General features: G+C 35.1%; 2 protein-coding genes across 8 annotated transcripts in view; one reads left to right on the top strand and one right to left on the bottom strand.

The window, feature by feature from the left end:
- The window catches only part of LOC127427996 (polycomb protein SCMH1-like), a 39,330-nt gene extending 26,239 nt beyond the window's left edge, over positions 1–13,091 (bottom strand). Inside the window, exons 1-7 of the mRNA XM_051676026.1 lie at positions 13,040–13,091; positions 9,294–9,372; positions 8,115–8,186; positions 7,944–8,014; positions 6,957–7,191; positions 4,985–5,073; positions 4,519–4,762 (exon numbers count right to left, since the gene is read on the bottom strand). Of these exons, the coding sequence (XP_051531986.1) occupies positions 4,519–4,762; positions 4,985–5,073; positions 6,957–7,191; positions 7,944–8,014; positions 8,115–8,186; positions 9,294–9,315 (733 nt within the window). The 5' untranslated portion in view covers positions 9,316–9,372; positions 13,040–13,091. The remainder of the gene's footprint in view (positions 1–4,518; positions 4,763–4,984; positions 5,074–6,956; positions 7,192–7,943; positions 8,015–8,114; positions 8,187–9,293; positions 9,373–13,039) is intronic.
- Positions 13,092–14,798: 1,707 nt separating this feature from the next.
- Positions 14,799–17,596, top strand: part of LOC127427995 (cyclin-dependent kinase-like 5) — a 66,139-nt gene continuing 63,341 nt past the window's right edge. For 6 of the 7 annotated variants that reach the window (XM_051676023.1, XM_051676021.1, XM_051676024.1 and 3 more), the window contains exons 1-3: positions 14,799–14,927; positions 15,971–16,248; positions 17,275–17,309. In XM_051676023.1, the coding sequence (XP_051531983.1) occupies positions 16,185–16,248; positions 17,275–17,309 (99 nt within the window). In that variant the 5' untranslated portion in view covers positions 14,799–14,927; positions 15,971–16,184. Of the gene's footprint in view, positions 14,928–15,970; positions 16,249–16,369; positions 16,429–17,274; positions 17,310–17,596 lie in introns of those variants that run through there. The other variant, XM_051676025.1, reaches the window with a different exon arrangement.

Below are 17,596 nucleotides of genomic sequence, written 5' to 3'. Positions count from 1 at the left end.
AATTTTACAACTTTATTGCCATGACGATGCAACGCCGTAAACCCTAAAATGACACTATAAACGTTGATTTAAACCAATGTACAACTCAAATAATACGCTTGTTTTAACAGAACTAATGTAAGAGATTTTATAAAATTATAAGCTTCACATTTCTGTCTTTAAACCCTCCAAAAATTGGCCCCAATCCGTAACCTCGATTTTTGCTTTTTTAAATGAAAAGGAGGGACGAGTCGAAATAATTTTTGGTGGCACTCAACATTACGCCACAAATGCTGTTGATTGAGCTTAACTTGTATTGTACCCGGAACATTCCTTTAAATGTGCTTTCCAATACCCAGAGGCTAAATCTTGAGCTCTTTAAACTGTAGTACAAGAGGGACATCAATTAAACTGGTGACCTGAATCAAAACAAACTCTCACAAGACATCTCTAACACACAAACCAGCACTGCCTATTCACACTCTACAAACAGTCTAAGCGAATCACAGGAAAACAAAACAAACAAACAACAAATAAATAAATAAAATATCAAGCCAAAGCATAAATTAGCCATAACTATAACTGCAAAAGATCTAAAGCATATTTACTCATCCAGAGCTCGCCTTTCCATTGTCCTAAGCATTTATTACTGCATGTTGTTCTTTGCTACATTATTAATATATGCACACACACACACACTGTACAGTATGCTCTCTGCCTGAGGTAAAACCAAGCAAGTAAAACTAGAAATGCAGAAAAAATTAACCTCAGACTCCCACAGACACATATTCTGTTCAGCGCTCATTAGAAAGGTGTTACTCTCTAATGATCAGTTAAAACTATGCAAGGCAAATGAAGAGAGGGATAAAGCTCACACAAAGAAAAAGGACAAGGCCACAAATCCTGATCTCACGCGTCAGTTCAAAGCAGACAAAAAAGCCACCAGGATCCATGTACATTTATACCATTTGCTTTTTCATTTAAAGAATCATGAAAGATTTTAGCCTGTAGAGTTTCTGTAAAAACAAACACTTTTAAATTGTCGTTAGCACTCAAAAAGCACATTGTTTTTTTTATTTTAACGGTAAAAGACTGTAAAAATGTTACAGTAAAAAAACGTTAATTGGTTAACAGGTAGTTACCTTAAAATATACGGTAAAAATTTTAAATATATTAAAAAAGATAATACATGTAGTTTTACGGTAAAATTTTGTAAAAAACAATTTTCTTTACATGTAAAAAGTATGATTTTCTGTATAATTAACAGTAAAAATTTATATTATGTTTAACAAGAGAGTACATGTACTTTTACGGTAAATTATTGTTAAAATTACAATAATTCATTTCATTATATTTTAAGTACCTTGGGGTGTTCTGTGTTATATTTGATGTAGTTTAGTTAATGTTTACTGCATTATTTAAATTTCACATGTGTTACCCTGATGGTATTTAGTGTTTGTGTGAGTGACACTGAGCACTCTCTCTACATGTTTATTGATCATTGCTCCTGCATGGGTCACTACTGGTGAACTTCATGTCATCATGTGCTCTTTTGTAATTACTACGGTGATTAACAATACCTTATAAAGTAAAAAGCAGATTTTTATAGTTTCAGAAGGTTAATATGACAGTAATGCATCGTAAATATATAGGCATCAAATTACACCCCGTAAAGCGTGAAACGTGGTTACCGTATTTTTTACAGTGAACACCACATAACTGCATACTGAAACAGCATACGACTGTTATGCTTTTCATTGAGGAGAAATGTTTATGCTACTTAATTATAATTCTTTCTTTGGTGTAATTAGGTAACCCTCAAAACTGCAGAACTTCAGTCGAGCTGTTCAGAATTTATTGGCTCTGTCTTTGGCATTTTAAAAGCAGGACGGATTCAACAATGTGTCTTTTGTTGAATAAAGCTCTTTTAAAACATTCAAACTACTGCTGAGTCATAGACTGATACAAGCGCTTTCAGTAAAATTGGGGCAGTGCATTGAAATGGTCTTTAAATAATTTACAGCGATTCTAAATGAAAAGCCAACTCTGACTGTAGTGAGAAAATTGAATCCTTGTTGTGTCCGGAATCTGTCAATAAAAGCGCAATCCATAGATTTAACTAAATAACAAAGATGTGGGAACAAATGTAGAAGTTTAAGAATTAGCCACTGAAAAACCTACATTGATTTATAATTCTGAAAATTGGGGGGACATGGTGGTTACAGCCGTGCCAACATCACTTTCTGCCAATAACTTTATGTTAGAATAGCCTATTCCAATTATACCAATTATTATTCTAATTCAATTATACTAATTATTATAGAACAAACTATAGGAACGTTTGATCAAATTCCATGTATTTTCCATGTAACACTAGCCCAGTTACACATATTTTCGTAATTTCATGCAACAAGATGTATGTGAAACATAACTGTAAAAATAAAGGCCATTGTTACAATTCCAAACAATTAAGCTGAAAACAGGGATAAAACAAAAGGACACATCTCTGTCAGGTTGTTATTACCACGGCTGACTTCTCAACAGACTTCCCTTTCCAATTTAAATTGAATTCAATTAATAATAAAATAATAAAAATGTATCATTTAAAAGGAATTAGGAATTTAACTGTAAATGCATCCTTGTCTATTCTTTATTTCAAATTTAAACAAAAATGTTCCATAAGTGTTACTTCAATGAACCTCATGGATTGAAAAAGATATCTACCCTCAGTTCAGTTCATTAAAAGTTAATTTGAATGACAATGTGATTAAATGTAATGATAGTGGAAAATTGGGTACAAAATGAGGATGAGAAAAAACAAACAATAAAAATGCAAAAGAGGGTGTCAGTCAAAGTGATATTCCAGTCTACTGTGAAGAGCAATAAGATTGTTTTTGGAGATTAGAGAGGGATTAGATGGGAAAAGGTATGATGGATGATTATTTGTGCATGACAGATTTTCTAAAAACTTTAATGCATTCTTTCTGGGGTCTTCAAATTCATAAACTGTAGCAAAACACTGCTGTATTTCTCTTATGAGTAATACATTTTCTCATCAATTTGACAGCAAGGATCAAAATTAGGGCTGTAGATTTAACAAGTTTATTTAGGGCAATGAATTATATGAAAAATAATTCTTAAAACATTAATACAATTAATCATGCCCCAGGAATGTTCCTGCTGCCACAATATACTGTATGTAAATCATGTTTTTGAATGATCCGAATTATAATAATTATTATATATTATCTTTATAATTATTTTAATTTTAATATACTAAATTAACTTTATTTCGGGGCCTTTCTCAGTAAATATTGATATGCAATTTATTGAGATTAATTCAATTAAATGGCACATCATGTAATTAATTTGTTACAAAATTGTAATCGATTGACAGTCCTAATTATATTTATAATTATTTTAATTATTATACCCTAAATTATCTTAATTTGGGGGGCTTTCTCACTTAATATTGATATGCGATTAATTGCGATTAACTGATCAGCACATCGTGTAATTCATTTGTTACAAAATTTTAATCAATAGACAACCCTAATTATATTTATAATTATTTTAATTATTATACCCTAAATTATCTTAATTTGGGGGGCTTTCTCACTTAATACTGATTTGCGATTAATTGCGATTAACTGATCAGCACATCATGTAATTAATTAGCTAAAAAATTGGAATCGATAGACATCTCTTATTATATTTATAATTACTTTAATTATTATATTCTAAATTATCTTTATTTGGGGGCTTTTCTCTTGCAAATGCAATTATTTGTGGTTAATTCAATAATTAATCAGCACATCATGTAATAAATAAGTTTAAAAAAAACTTAATCGATTGACAGCTTTAATCTAAATACTACTTTAATAAATACAATATAACAAATTTAATATGTTGTTTTCAGGGTGTGGAGTTGATAGAAAAGCTATAGTAAAATGTATAGAAGATTTTACAAATCCTCCAATCCCAAAATATCCTCACACAATAATCATCAAATCCTCAAAATGGTAATTTAGTGAACCACCATTAAACAATTTTTCCTTGCAGAATTTAGTCGACTTGTAGGATTGTTATTGATATTACACCACAGCAGAAAACAATCACAGATTACTAGGACAGACTGAATCTTTGAATGTTGAACCAAGGGCAATGACGTATTAAAATGATTTGTTTTTAATACAAAATAAGTGATCTGATCTTCAATATCTTATAAACTGCCTATGAATCACAGATATCGAGATTGTTTGCCTAGACTCATATGATACCACATTTTTACAAGCAATCTTTTTGAACAGAAATAATTCTATAAATACAACACTTGTTTTTTTTTCACTAGAATCGCATTATATAAAACCACAAAACTAAACTGAACCACCATTCAGCCAAATTTTGAGCTTAAGCACTAATTTAAACTTTTAAAGTTCTTCTTACCATTGACTCACTCTAAAGGCCAATTGAGATTGAGAAGCATTGCAGATAAAAACAAAACCGTAGTGACCTCTAGTGGTCAGAGCCTGTACTCACAGCAGTTGCCAGGAGGCTGTAGACTGTGATTGGTCAGTTGACACCAGCCCACAGGGAAGATGTCTCTGGAGTCGTACTGGCACCAGTAATCAAACGCTCCCCTCCAACCATCAAACATGATGAATATCTCGCTCCCTCTCACCTCTCCGATGGTAGCGGGACAGATGAGGTATGGATTCTTTCTGTCCACCGCCTCCAGTTTCATCCCGGGTTTGAAGTAGTTCTGGGAGGGTTTGGAAGGCTCCTGAGGAATTGCACAGGAAACAGTCCATCCATATCCACATTTAGTTTCAAAAGCTGGTATAGTTTCAAAGCTTTTCTACAAACATTTGTCTGTTAAATTCTTTTTTCAAGACTGAATTTGTGTTTTTGCCTCAAACTGGCTGCTTCCATTAGTTCAGGAGCTTTAATCATGAATCTGTGAAAAGCTTTTTAATGCAGTTCTCAAGTTGAAGAAAGTTATTACCTTTTTAAAGGCAGAAGCTGGAGCCATCTGTGCCCCACTTAATGTTTTTAACAGGAACATGGGCCATGAAGAGGCATTCATTCTGAACCCTGAAGACAAAAAGGCATTAAAAAGAGTATGGAAAATGAACAGAATGCAAAATAAGTAGCTGTATGTATGGGTAAGACCAAGGGCAAAATTTCACTTGAAATCAGAAGAATCCCAGATTTTTTTTTTTTTTTTTTTTTTTTGAGACAATACACTTATTTGTCATTTTCAGTTTGATTAAATAAAAAAAATAAAAAATAAAAAAATAAATAATATATATATATATATATATATATATATATATATATATATATATATATATATATATATATATTTCAAGAACTGTTTAATAATTGAAAGGATAGGACTCTTGTTGCAGGGGCTAAAGCCCTTCTGTGAAGTGAACAGAAATGGTGCACCCTTTTCTAAAGTGGTTATTTTTAATAATTATTATCTTAATTTGTAACCCAGAAAAGCCTCTTGCTGTCTCAAACGTATTTGCATAAGTTTACGAATTTTGCCCTATTACAATTGTCCCTATACCTAAACGACATCACTTTAAAACTCTTCTTTTAAAGAATTTTCATCAAAACAACCTCCTGTTATTATTTCTTTTCACACAAATTATGTTGCTTCACCAATATTCAATTTTCAATCATGATACACTCAGTTAAAAATAAATAAATAAATAAATAAATAAATAAAATAAAAAATCCTTAAAGGGGGGAATTTAGCCCTTATTGTATCATAATATGCCACATCTAGAGAATAAATAAATTACATTAAATTATATCCAATTTAACAATTGTTTTATAAAATAACAATGATATAAGCATCATTTGGGATCTTTGTTTCCATAAAACACATCCTTTTTAGATCTAAACTGTATTCAATTCAAACTCTACATTTCACTAAAGCACTTACTTTTAATTCATACACTTATATTTAAGGGAAAGTGTATTATACAGTAGGTGCTGGCAATGGCATTGAATTCGGGGGGGGACGGGGGTGAATACGTCCTCCCCCAATGCTGTGAAGGGTGTGAATTGTCCCTAAGTTCCAATCATGCATCTGTCCTTGTTTTTTGGGTTTTTTGTACATTTTGAAACAGCTAGTGTTGCGCAATCCCTTCTGTCGTAGACGGCTGAATCATGTGGTACCTGTTACTTTTCTCAGCGCTGGCCAGGATGGACCAATCACAGTCGTTTATTGTTACTGAATGAGGATTTTTTTTAAATGCTTTTATAGATCCTGCGGAGGCGGATTTCCATTCACAGGTATGAATCCTTGTGATTATCAGTTTTTACCAAAAATAACTATCCAGTGTAAAATGTCTGCAATAAGATATAAAATGTTCTGAGATTTAAATGTGGATGCATAGCGGATTCGTTTTTTTTAGAGCATCAAGCGCCCCCTGCAGGAATAAAGCTTTGTGTCTCATAAGACAGCTTGCAATTTTGGTCTATAGGTCTGTTCCCCACACAAAACTATCGTATGCATTTTGAAAACATGAAATATATTCCACGAGTCATTTGTGGAGTCAGTGGAAATGTTAAAGGTGTCCAAAAAAATGATCAGTTTCCGGGTGAGGAAAGCAGACAGGCAGGTATTTCAGATAAGCAGTGTTCATGTTTCTGGATAAAACCTTTTCTGAATGTTTGATATGATACACGGTGTATAAATATTTAGGAGTATGCTATAAATATGATTTTCAATTATCTGCGCATTACTTTGAACTGTTACTATGCACTGTGTATAGTAATGTGTTGTAATTGAAACATAATCTTTTGATCATAAATGCTTGTGGACTCAAGGATGTGCTGATGACTAACAGGGTATTTGCCTATACTCTAAATGTTAATGATGCACTCCTGTTATAATTACAGCATAAGGATATGCTTGCATTGTTTTTCAATGTTAGTACTAATTTTACAGCACGCTTTACCCAGCGGCGGCTGCAGCATGTCACCACTCTTCTCACACGTGCCAATAAGCTGAATGTCAGAGGAGTCGACCAATCGCCAGAAGTCATTGGTGTCGTCACTGCCATCCAGTCTGAGCCGCAGACGCACACCCATTAACCCCATCACCGTGGCGATACACACAGAGGTGGAATTCCTGGGGTCACGTGCCTCCACTTTCATTCCAACTTTAAATTCATTACTAGGAGGGACTCTGGACTGGAGAGAGAGAGAGAGAAAGAAATAAAACAAGAAAGAAACAGACAGAAAGCAATACAGAAGGATAGATTGTAGTGGAAAACATTGAACAGAGAAATAGGATGACAGAAAACCAGATGTAAGAACAATGAACAAATAATAAAAAAGATACAATAAAGAACAGAGAGAGAGCAGGAGCAAAAGATAGGGATAAAAGCATACAATTTTTATAAGTACTGTGAATAATACATGAATAATGGCAGAGGTGGGAAAACCTAAGTCACCTCTACTAGTATCCAGACTCATTAATCTTGTACACACACACACACACACACCACACACACACTCATATTGGTTTAGCTGTCCTTATGAGGACTCTTCATAGACATAATGATTTTTAAACTGTACAAACTATAGATTCTGTCCCCTAACCCTAACCCTAACCCTAAACCTAACCCTCACAAAATACTTTCTGCATTTTTACATTTTCAATAAAACATCGTTTAGTATGTTTAAGTGATTTGAATTATGGGGACACTAGAAATGTCCTCATAAACCACATTTATAGCATAATACCCTTGTAATTACCAGTTTATAACCTAAAAAAACGTCTTCATAAACCACCCAAACCCTCTCACACACATACACAAATTAGTTAAATTTGATGTTTACATTTCAGATATAGCTGTGATCAAAATTTCTCCAAAAAAAAAACAAAAAAACATTTTGTTTGTCAGAAAAGCAGCATTATTAAAAGCCCGAAGAGCTCCTACCTGTCTGAAACTGCTGGGGGAAGCAGGAGAGGCTGAAGTCTCTTTCAAGTACATCTCCCAGCTGAACGGCTCTGAGGAATGCACAGGGGAGTGAAATAGGAAGTTTGCGATAAAGTACACAGTACATGCATTTGTTCATTTACAGTGCAGTAAACAAAGACAAGGCAGTACCATTGAGGGTTTTTGAGGGGTGTGAATCCTCAATACTCCTCCCTGATTTCTCTGCATTACCATCTTTTTTGTCTGCAAAGGACAAAAAAAAAGAAGAAAAGAAAAGAAACTGGGCAAAGGATTTCACAATGTGCTTTGTAAGGGACTCGACAGTGAGAGTAAATTTTAAAATTAGGTGTTATTTTATGTCTTTGTGCAAGTTGAAAATAAAAGGGAGACCTGTTAGTGATTAATGTTATGTTATGATTTAGAAGAAGTTCTGTTATGTCAGGTTTTGGGGGTTATCAAAAAAAGTGGAGCTTGATCCAAGGTTGAGGACCAATACATTTTGAGTATTCAACATATTTCTTTATCCATTGAGCAATTGCTGTGCTAACCATCGCACAGTGACCAAGTAGCAGTCGGTAGTGCTTCCCGCCAGCATGTATATAGCATAATAACATTTCCTGTTACTAGCTAAAAGACCTCCATTTGAGTAATGCTGACATGTTAAATTGTGTTGGGTTTACTTGTTTCAGTTAGGTTCCCTCTACTTAAAGTATTTAAGTTGAAATTACACAGTAATTGTAATTTAAGATAACTAATTTTAAACATGTGGAACAACATGATTGAATCAAGTTCAGCCATATATATATGCCAAGTGCCAATATGCCTTATATTGCCAAGTGCAGCTTAATGTGGATATTCCTTTAATATTTCTTTAAGTGTGTAATTTCTGTGCCACCAGCAGCACCAAATGGAATTGTTAAGTATAATGATTGTTTTCAAACAGATTTCTTGAATATTCACCCGGTCTTCCATTAGTCATTTAAACAGATAATGTTGATTTCCACAACAAAATAATATAGACTAATCCCTCCTTTTCAAAAAGCAAAAATCAAGGTTACGGTGAGGCACTTACAATTGGGCCAATTTTTGGAAAGTCTAAAAGGAGAAATGTGAAGCTTATAATTGTATAAAAGCACTTGTGGCTTTTGAAACAGTGAGTATTTTCACTTCCATTTTTAAGTAATCCATTGCTTTTTTTAAAGAAACGAAGGGAAAAGTTACAATAATTTTTTGTGACAATCAACATTACGCCACAAATGCTGTCGATTGAGCTCAACTTGTAATTAACACAGAATATTCCTTTAAGCTTTAAAGATTTAAAATGTCCAGCTGAAATGTGGCACTTTTGACCTTTCTGAGGAATTCTGCCCATGATGTCCCGAAGCACCACAAGAAGTGGACAGCAGCTGGAAAGCTCCTAAACAGGCAACTGAATAGGAATGAGAGAGCAAGACAAAAAGAATAAAAGGAGAACCTTTCATATTTCTATAATAAACTGAACATTCACACATTACAAAACATTGCAATCACATTTCATGAACATTGACATTTTCATAAAGCTTAAAATGAACTTGCATTCAACCTTCATCTGTTATCTGTAATAATACACTCTTCTCTTTTATCACAAGTGAGATCAGGTCTGGCCCCAGAGTCCACAAACCTGTCCCGGAAACCATATTACAGCATTACGGAAGACAGGGATTATACTTTATACTCCCTACTGGCATCTGAACGCAATTTATTCCACCAACATTGTGCTGGGCAAAAGAACATTTGCACTAAATCACAAATACATACAGAGAATCAAAGCACTTGACTGAGAAAAGGTTTTCTTCTATTTGACATCATAATAAGTTACTGCAGCTCCAGAGGAACCCTGCTCTTTGGGATCAAAGCCTCGGCTCTCTCAGCAAGTGATAAGTCACATCTCAGTTTAGGGAAAATTGGCTGCAGCTGACGTACTGTGCAAGCGGACACTGGGACAGGCGACTTCCTTTTTATTCCTCAGTTACTCCACTTAGCGGTGTCTGTTATACTGAAGAAAGTGGACAAAGCAAAATAAACATAAGTGTCCGTGCTGCCTTTTTACTTTTAAAGTTTTACTTGTCAACCTGAGATTTAAAGTTGTTTAAATGGAGTACACGATTGACTTAAATGAAAATAGCTTGTTAAATGAGCATAGTGTCTTTTTTAAATAAACTTGATTTTCTTAGTTCAGTCAAATTGATCTTAATTTAGTTCAAACTGAGTACTAAAGTTCATTTAATTGTCTAATCATTAATTATAGAGATAGCTGTTTTAGTCCCATTAACAAGTAAATTGAGCTTTTCAAATACTGCTTTGTGAATTTGCAAAACAGAAATGTTATGAACAAATATACTGTACAAACTCAGCCTTTTAATATGTTTATAACCTGAGGATTGCAAATCCAAAAAGCTATTCCTATATATTTCAATCTACTCGTACTAGAAAAACACATTAAGTGCACCAATATTTTTTATACACATACATGAATTTAAGCAAACACTATATATACCTCAAAGTCTGTAGTATCAACACATTCTTCAAACAGGTGGTCATAAAAGTCCAACTACATTTAAATGTATTCATTAAGAAAACTTCAACTACATTTTGATCAAAATTGCTAGAAAGGTTTACAAATAAAACTCCTTGGAAATAGAAATGTGATACACTTGCACATATTAAAACTAAAGGGTACAATGTAAAGATGTTTTAAGCATGCAATAAAATATGCATTTCCAGAACTTTCTTACATTCATCCAGCCTTTAGGTTTTTGGCTTGCTGAGACCAAAAAGTCCCAACCGGAATCCTGAAAACAAGTTTTGCTTGGAAAGACAGATACAATCCTTTCAATGTCACACCAAGGTTTCAGCTCTGAAACTATCAGCCTCTTCTTAAACTTCTGTCTAGATAGTAGACAGTCTCTCTCTCTCCGCCTCTTCTCCTCTGCATTCTTCTGTTAATCCCATTCAGAGAGTCGTCATAAAGATTCCAAACCGCCGTAAAATGGTCATTAGCCAGTGTGCATTTGTAGGAGTCTGCCGCAATACATGAAAAGGATTCCAACACCTCCCATTAACAGATGATGTCTCTCTCTCTCTCTGTCTGTCTGTTGTTTCAAGACCCTTGCACCACACACCCCAGACAGGAAGCTTTCCCTATAGACATGGCTGGTTTAAAGAGAGGGGGCCAAATTGGAAAAATACACTTTGGGCTGTTGATATTTATGAATTTACAGATGATTGAGATGAAGAAAATGTCAACAGTGGCCTAGTTGTAGTTACACAGGTCAGGTTAATCTCAAGCATTGATTTGAATATGATTGTTTGGTGTTATTTAAATAAACAAGACTCTTAGAGGGTTATTAAGGTTTTATTGCACGATGCTGGTAGATGAAAGAAAATGATGTATTAGCCAGGTGGTCAGGTCCAATATAGGGGGCCTCAAGCAGACTTTAAATTATTCAAAATAATTTTTTTTAAATAATATATATATATATATATATATGTGTGTGTGTGTGTGTGTGTGTGTGTGTGTGTGTGTGTGTGCATGTTTACACTACATTGTGGGGACCAAATGTCCCCACAAGGATAGTAAAACCTACATTGTGGGGACCAGCCAGCGGTCCCCACAAGGGAAATGGCTTATTAAACATACAAAACGATGTTTTTTGAAAATGTAAAAATACAAAAAGGTTTCTATGAGGTTTAGGTTTAGGGGATAGAAATTATCGTTAGATCTGTATAAAATCCAAAAAATGCATGGAAGTCTGTGGAGAGTCCCCACAATGATATAAAAACATAGTATGTGTGTGTGTGTGTGTGTGTGTGTGTGTGTACAATTATGATCATTAAATTTAAATGCTGAAATTAGTTAAGATCATGCAGGCCTGCAACATATAAAGTGACATGTCCGTAAATGTCTGGATCTGGAATCACAAAATTAACCGTGGTGAGTATTTTAACGTAATGTTCCAGGTTCAATACAAGTTAAGGTCATTTGACAGCATTTGTGGCATGATGTTGATTACCACAAAAATTAATTTCGACTGATCCTTTTCTTACAAAAAAAAAAAAAAAAAAAAAAAAAAAACAATTTTTAAAAGGTTCCAGTGAGTCACTTACAATGGAAGTGAATGGGGCCACTTTTTGGAAATTTTAAAAACAGAAATGTGAAGCCTCTTTTTTGACCCCTCGGAGTCAAAAAAATTAATAAATAGGCTAAATAAAAACAATTGAGAACTGTTGCATTAAAACAATAGGACTTAATGCAAAACTCTCAGTTGATTATTAAAAAAATAAATACAAATAAAAAAAAAAGAAAGAAAAAAAAAATCTTATACAGAATGACGCGCCGATTGTTTATTGTTCACATAAATATTTTTATAACTTTAACTATGTTGTTTTCATGTAGGTCACAATGCGTGCATGAGTAGCGCGTGCCGAGCCCCGCCTTTCATTTTACCCGCGTTACACTCACAGACTTAGTGATGCATTGAAAATATTTTGTATTTAATTATATATTTCAACAACCTCTAAAAAGAGTAAAAATGTCATTTTTGCATTAGTAATTACAATATTTTTGATAAGTGTTACTGAGACACAATTACTAATAAAAAATGTGAAAGAATGATCAGTGAATTACGGCACTTCTGGCATGCATGGGTAGCACCGATGTCACAGAGTAATAATTTAACCTTGGCGTAAATAAAGTGTCACACAACTACTATGCCAGTACTTATATTGCCAATGTTTAAGAAGTGAAATTATGCATTTAATGCATAGCAAATATATCTGACGTATCCTACTTTTAATGCATGCGGTGTAAATAGTTTCACACATTTATTCAAAACTGCGCAATCGCCAATTAAAAAGAGGCAGAGAGCTCTAGTTCAGGGAATAACAGACACAAGCAAACAGAAACACAACATACATAACATCTTTAAAAACATGCAATCATCTTCCGCATTAATGTAACCACTGGTATATTAAAAGAACGCATCAGCACACAAGACTGAAGCACAATTGATTGCCTATAATAACACTGAATATACGTGCCACTGATGTTTGCTCACCAGTTATGTTCAGACAGTGCTGCTGCTGTACTGTTCTTTACTTTCCATTGGAACTATAGGCCGCCATCTTTCGCGCACATCCGCGCATGTCCAGCAGCATGGACCGTCAGAGAATTAAGATGATTTTAGAGTAAAATTCCAAAAGCAGATTTCCCCAAATTCCTGGACAAATACACACTGTAAACAATGTTTTATCAGGCCATTTAAAACATGTGATTCATGTGGTGACATCTACATTAAACAGAATTTATCCAAGTGAAAATGTTATTTAATCGGATTAATCAACCTGCCAAATTAGGTAACACCAACGAAAGACATTTTGATGTGTAAGATCGAGCACCGTCACATTTGCAGGTTACCACTTTTTTTCAGTGTAGCTTTCACGCGCATAAACTTGAACTGAATTCGAATGAATGGCATTCGATGCATATTCAGTGCATATATATATATATATATATATATATATAAAGAGTAAAACAAAGTTGCTTTAAAATCAATCGATTTTTCACGGGAATGAAAACGAGCCTGTGAAGATAGACTTATAGACATGCAACCCAGTTTTCTGGCAACCCAGTCTCATGATAATTCGTGCATATATTACAAGTTGGCTATTTCGAATGATTTCGTACCAGTTCGTTTGTATAGATTTTTACGATTTCATCACGTGCAAATGCACGGATGTCTAATAGGGCATGGACATACTTATTAATATTAAGCACTTACCCAAACCCCTTATCTAAACTTAACCAATCAATAGAGTGTGTAAACATGATAGGAAGCTGTTGTGTGTGACAGAATCAAGTAATCGTCATGTATTAGATGGAAAAGATGTCCAGCGACATCATTGGCTGTAGTGAAAGTGTACCAGTGCAGTCGTACAATATCATACGAATTAGCCAAATTTAGAAAAGTGGTTCCTTATTTTAGGATCTATATTTGTTTGTTTGTTTGTTTGTTTGTAAGCTTCATGTATTACAGTAGGCCTAAATGTAGGCTTTTTCAAAGTGGTATTATCGCTAGATGGCAGCACGCGCTTGTTTTGAATATCAGTCCATGCAGTTAGATGTTTCGAGTTTTACTTGTGCAGTTGGGTAAATGATGCAAATTCTTCCATTTATTTATTTATTTATTTATTTATTTATTATACACTAAACAATCTTGCACGTTTAAATTGTAACTTATAGGCTTGTTTGATAAGTATCAGTCTGGAATGCTGTAATGTTCTATAATACAAAATATTTCATACCAAATTCATTTGAAACGAGCTTCTTGGTTGGGTATTCCAATTTCTCCCATTTATTTAAATAGAAGTGGCCCGTCTCTGCTAAATACTCTCTGAAGCAGCTCTAGTGCCCAAGTCCCGCCTTACAGGTAAAAGAGCCAATCACGTTTTAGATACAGACATGGCCTGTCAATCAACTCGCTATCGCGCATGCGCATTAGCTATACAAACCAGAAAAACTGCGTGTTTTAGCGTAATATGAGGTAAAGAAGCACAATGTATGATTTTAATATTATCAGATTTATTTGTTGATTTCAAATATGTTCTTTTATTCTAATTTTGACCGAATGTTTTTGAGTTTTCGGTGTCCCCCCCATTCAAGTAGATGGGAGCTGCACTGGCATGACTGGAAATAGCCTCCCGAGAGCGTCCCAAAGATGGCCGACAGTGGACTGACTTGCTAGAAAGACTTTGTTAATATTCATGAAGCAAGCCTTTGCCGTGGTGGGGTGCGTAATTTTGCGTTGTTACGTTGTCAGTGGCTCAGAATGAAGGTGGATACTGTTGCAGCTGTGGTGATGATGGGTTACCACTGCAGGTGAACATGAAAACATCGTTACTTGGCGATGCGAGAGGAGAGTTTGCGCATCGTTGTCTCGGACATAAGTGAGTATTCTGGTTTGCGCTCTTTCCGTTAATGTACAGTAATGTCAATGCGCTTGTTTTTTACGCATGTTGGTTGATGGATATTGGATGTGTTGGGCTTTTACAGAGAACACACACGCACACACCTCCTGTGTTCCCTGCCCACACACACACACACACACACACACACACACACACACACACACACAATAAGAGACAGGTCACCTGTTATCAATTGTGTCATGCGTTTAAGACATGCAATCTTGGTTATGTAAATTGTCTTTACGTTGGTTGGGCACTCTGTATAAATCGTTATTTTTTTTATGTTGTTATTTTTAATAGTATGGGCTGTCAATAATTTCTTGATATTGCAATACATTGGCTTTGCTTGGGTGGATATAAGATGCTTAAAATATATATTTTTAATAATTTAACTTTCATCCACCTTCGAGTATTTCCAGCGCGCGCGCACTCACACTTACGCGCACACACATACCGCACAGCGCAACACATCAAATGCAGACATGCGCGCCTCCTTTTTATGCACAATGCACAAACACATACAAGGAGATTTCGGTGTCACGACATGACCTACACAACGCGCATGGATTTACGATAAAAGCAACGGGTCACTGCCCACAAATGGCAGGCAGATGGATACCAGTCGCACATCCAAGGTGATAATGATGCTCACTGGATGCCAATGTGTTTTCAACACGTTACATCACTGACTTTCGGCTAGGAGAGAATTCTCAGCCCACCTGGAATTCTCATTCCGAGCTGTGTTGTTTTGTTTCCACAAAACTATTGGAAAAAAAAAATCATTGCAATCAGTCTTGAACTGTGGCACTTGTTTACCTTAGCAAACCAATCCATGACTATCCTACACAGTGAAATGGCCTCAATAGATGCCATTTGATGCACTGCATGCACAAGATGGACATGCATGTGAAATATGCATTGCATTTAGGTATGATAAGGTATGTTTTGCTGCAGTATGCATGCATAATGACTCTGTCTGACCCCTTCAATGCTAAGCGCTTTCCTCTGCTCTTCCTCCTCAGGTGAGTGTGTATGTGTCTGTGTTCATGCATAGTGCATTAGTGTGCAGGAGTGTGTGTCAGTGTGCACACGTGTGGATTATGAGACAAGCATTGTGACCAGCCGGGAGCAGATTTTTTGCTGCAATGACCCGTTCAAACACAGATTTCTGTCCCATACTCTGGCCGTCCTCGCCTCTCTACCTAGACATACACCATCACGCTATCTTTTGACTTCATGAAGATTCCTGACATCGGTAATGTGATGAATAAATTTGAGGTCCTTGGGATTGTAGGAGAGGGTGAGTGCTGATTTGTTTATATCATTTGGTAAATAGATATAAAACTGTTTAGCGCAACAGTTGGGTTCTTGAAGTAAAAATCCCATTGTTTTTTTCCATAGGGAAATTTAATTTTAATGGAAACTTATGATAAACCCTTAAAGACAGACCTACCATGAGCTCTGAAGTTGTTAATCGTTGGTAAATAATTCTGTTGAAGCCATCAGTCCGTTTTTTTTTTTATATTCATAAAAAACCCCCCCAAAAAACATGTAATGTTTGAAGAACTACTCTACCCATGAATCCTGAAAGCGATCCACCAATCAGAGAATCGTGGTAAACAAAGTGCACCAAAAGAGCTATGCAGCGATCAAGTTAGCCTTCCTAAACTCTAAAACTACTTGCATCTTTGCAAATATCTGAATAGTTTGCAATAACATCAAAATATATTTTGATTCTATACTTATAATCAATAACTTTAAATCACTAGTTTTATATTTTTCCATCGTTTTTTAATTTGATTACCTCATTCGCAATGCATCATGGGATTGTAGTTCATTCAGTCATGAACGACATTAAGTACACAGTCTTGTCTTTTTTTTGTCCGATTTTCAAATACTTTTTTTGCTTCAAATCACAGCAGTGTTATGATTCACCTCGGAGCTGGTTGGCTTGGTTCATGGCTAAGAATGTTATTTCTCCTGTGGGACACAAAAGGAGATGTAAAAGGCAGAATGACAGCTTTTAGTCACCATTCATTATCATTTTATGGAAAAAAGATGCAGTGAAAATTAATGTTGACTGATGCTAACATTCTGCCTAATATTTCCTTTTGTGTTCCATGGAAGAAAGTAAGTCATACAGGTTTGGAACAGCATGAGGGTGAGTAAATGATAACATAATTTTAATTTTTGGGTGAACTATCCCTTTAAGGTTAATTAGTTTGGGTACCATTGCTGTTATGACAACTACTTGTACAAGTCATAAATGGCTTCTCGTTGGAGATAAATTGGACATAAATTCAAGGCATTTTCTTTCTTCCCAAAGGAGCCTATGGGGTGGTCCTGAAATGCAGACACAAGGTAAGACATGTTTTTATTGGTAACTGTTGGTCAATATGTTGAAGCTGAAGTGTTTAATTTCTGCACCACTAGCGCAGTTTTTAAACAGGCTTTTGAATACACCCCCAGACAGATAGTCCTGCCCCTATCTCACTGGTTGGGTTACGTCAGTGTTGTTGTTGGGCTGGACGGGTCACTCAAAACAAACAGAGGAATTTTTTATAGTGCCACAGAGACACAGTGTTTACAGTTTTCGAGAAAATTAACCTGCAAATGTCTTACTTGTAGCTGTCTCTGCATATTAAGCA

Source organism: Myxocyprinus asiaticus, chromosome 37, assembly GCF_019703515.2.
Source record: "Myxocyprinus asiaticus isolate MX2 ecotype Aquarium Trade chromosome 37, UBuf_Myxa_2, whole genome shotgun sequence".
NCBI classification, from domain to species: domain Eukaryota; kingdom Metazoa; phylum Chordata; class Actinopteri; order Cypriniformes; family Catostomidae; genus Myxocyprinus; species Myxocyprinus asiaticus.
Note: the sequence above shows the minus strand (reverse complement) of the source record. Positions and strands in the feature narration are given on the sequence as shown.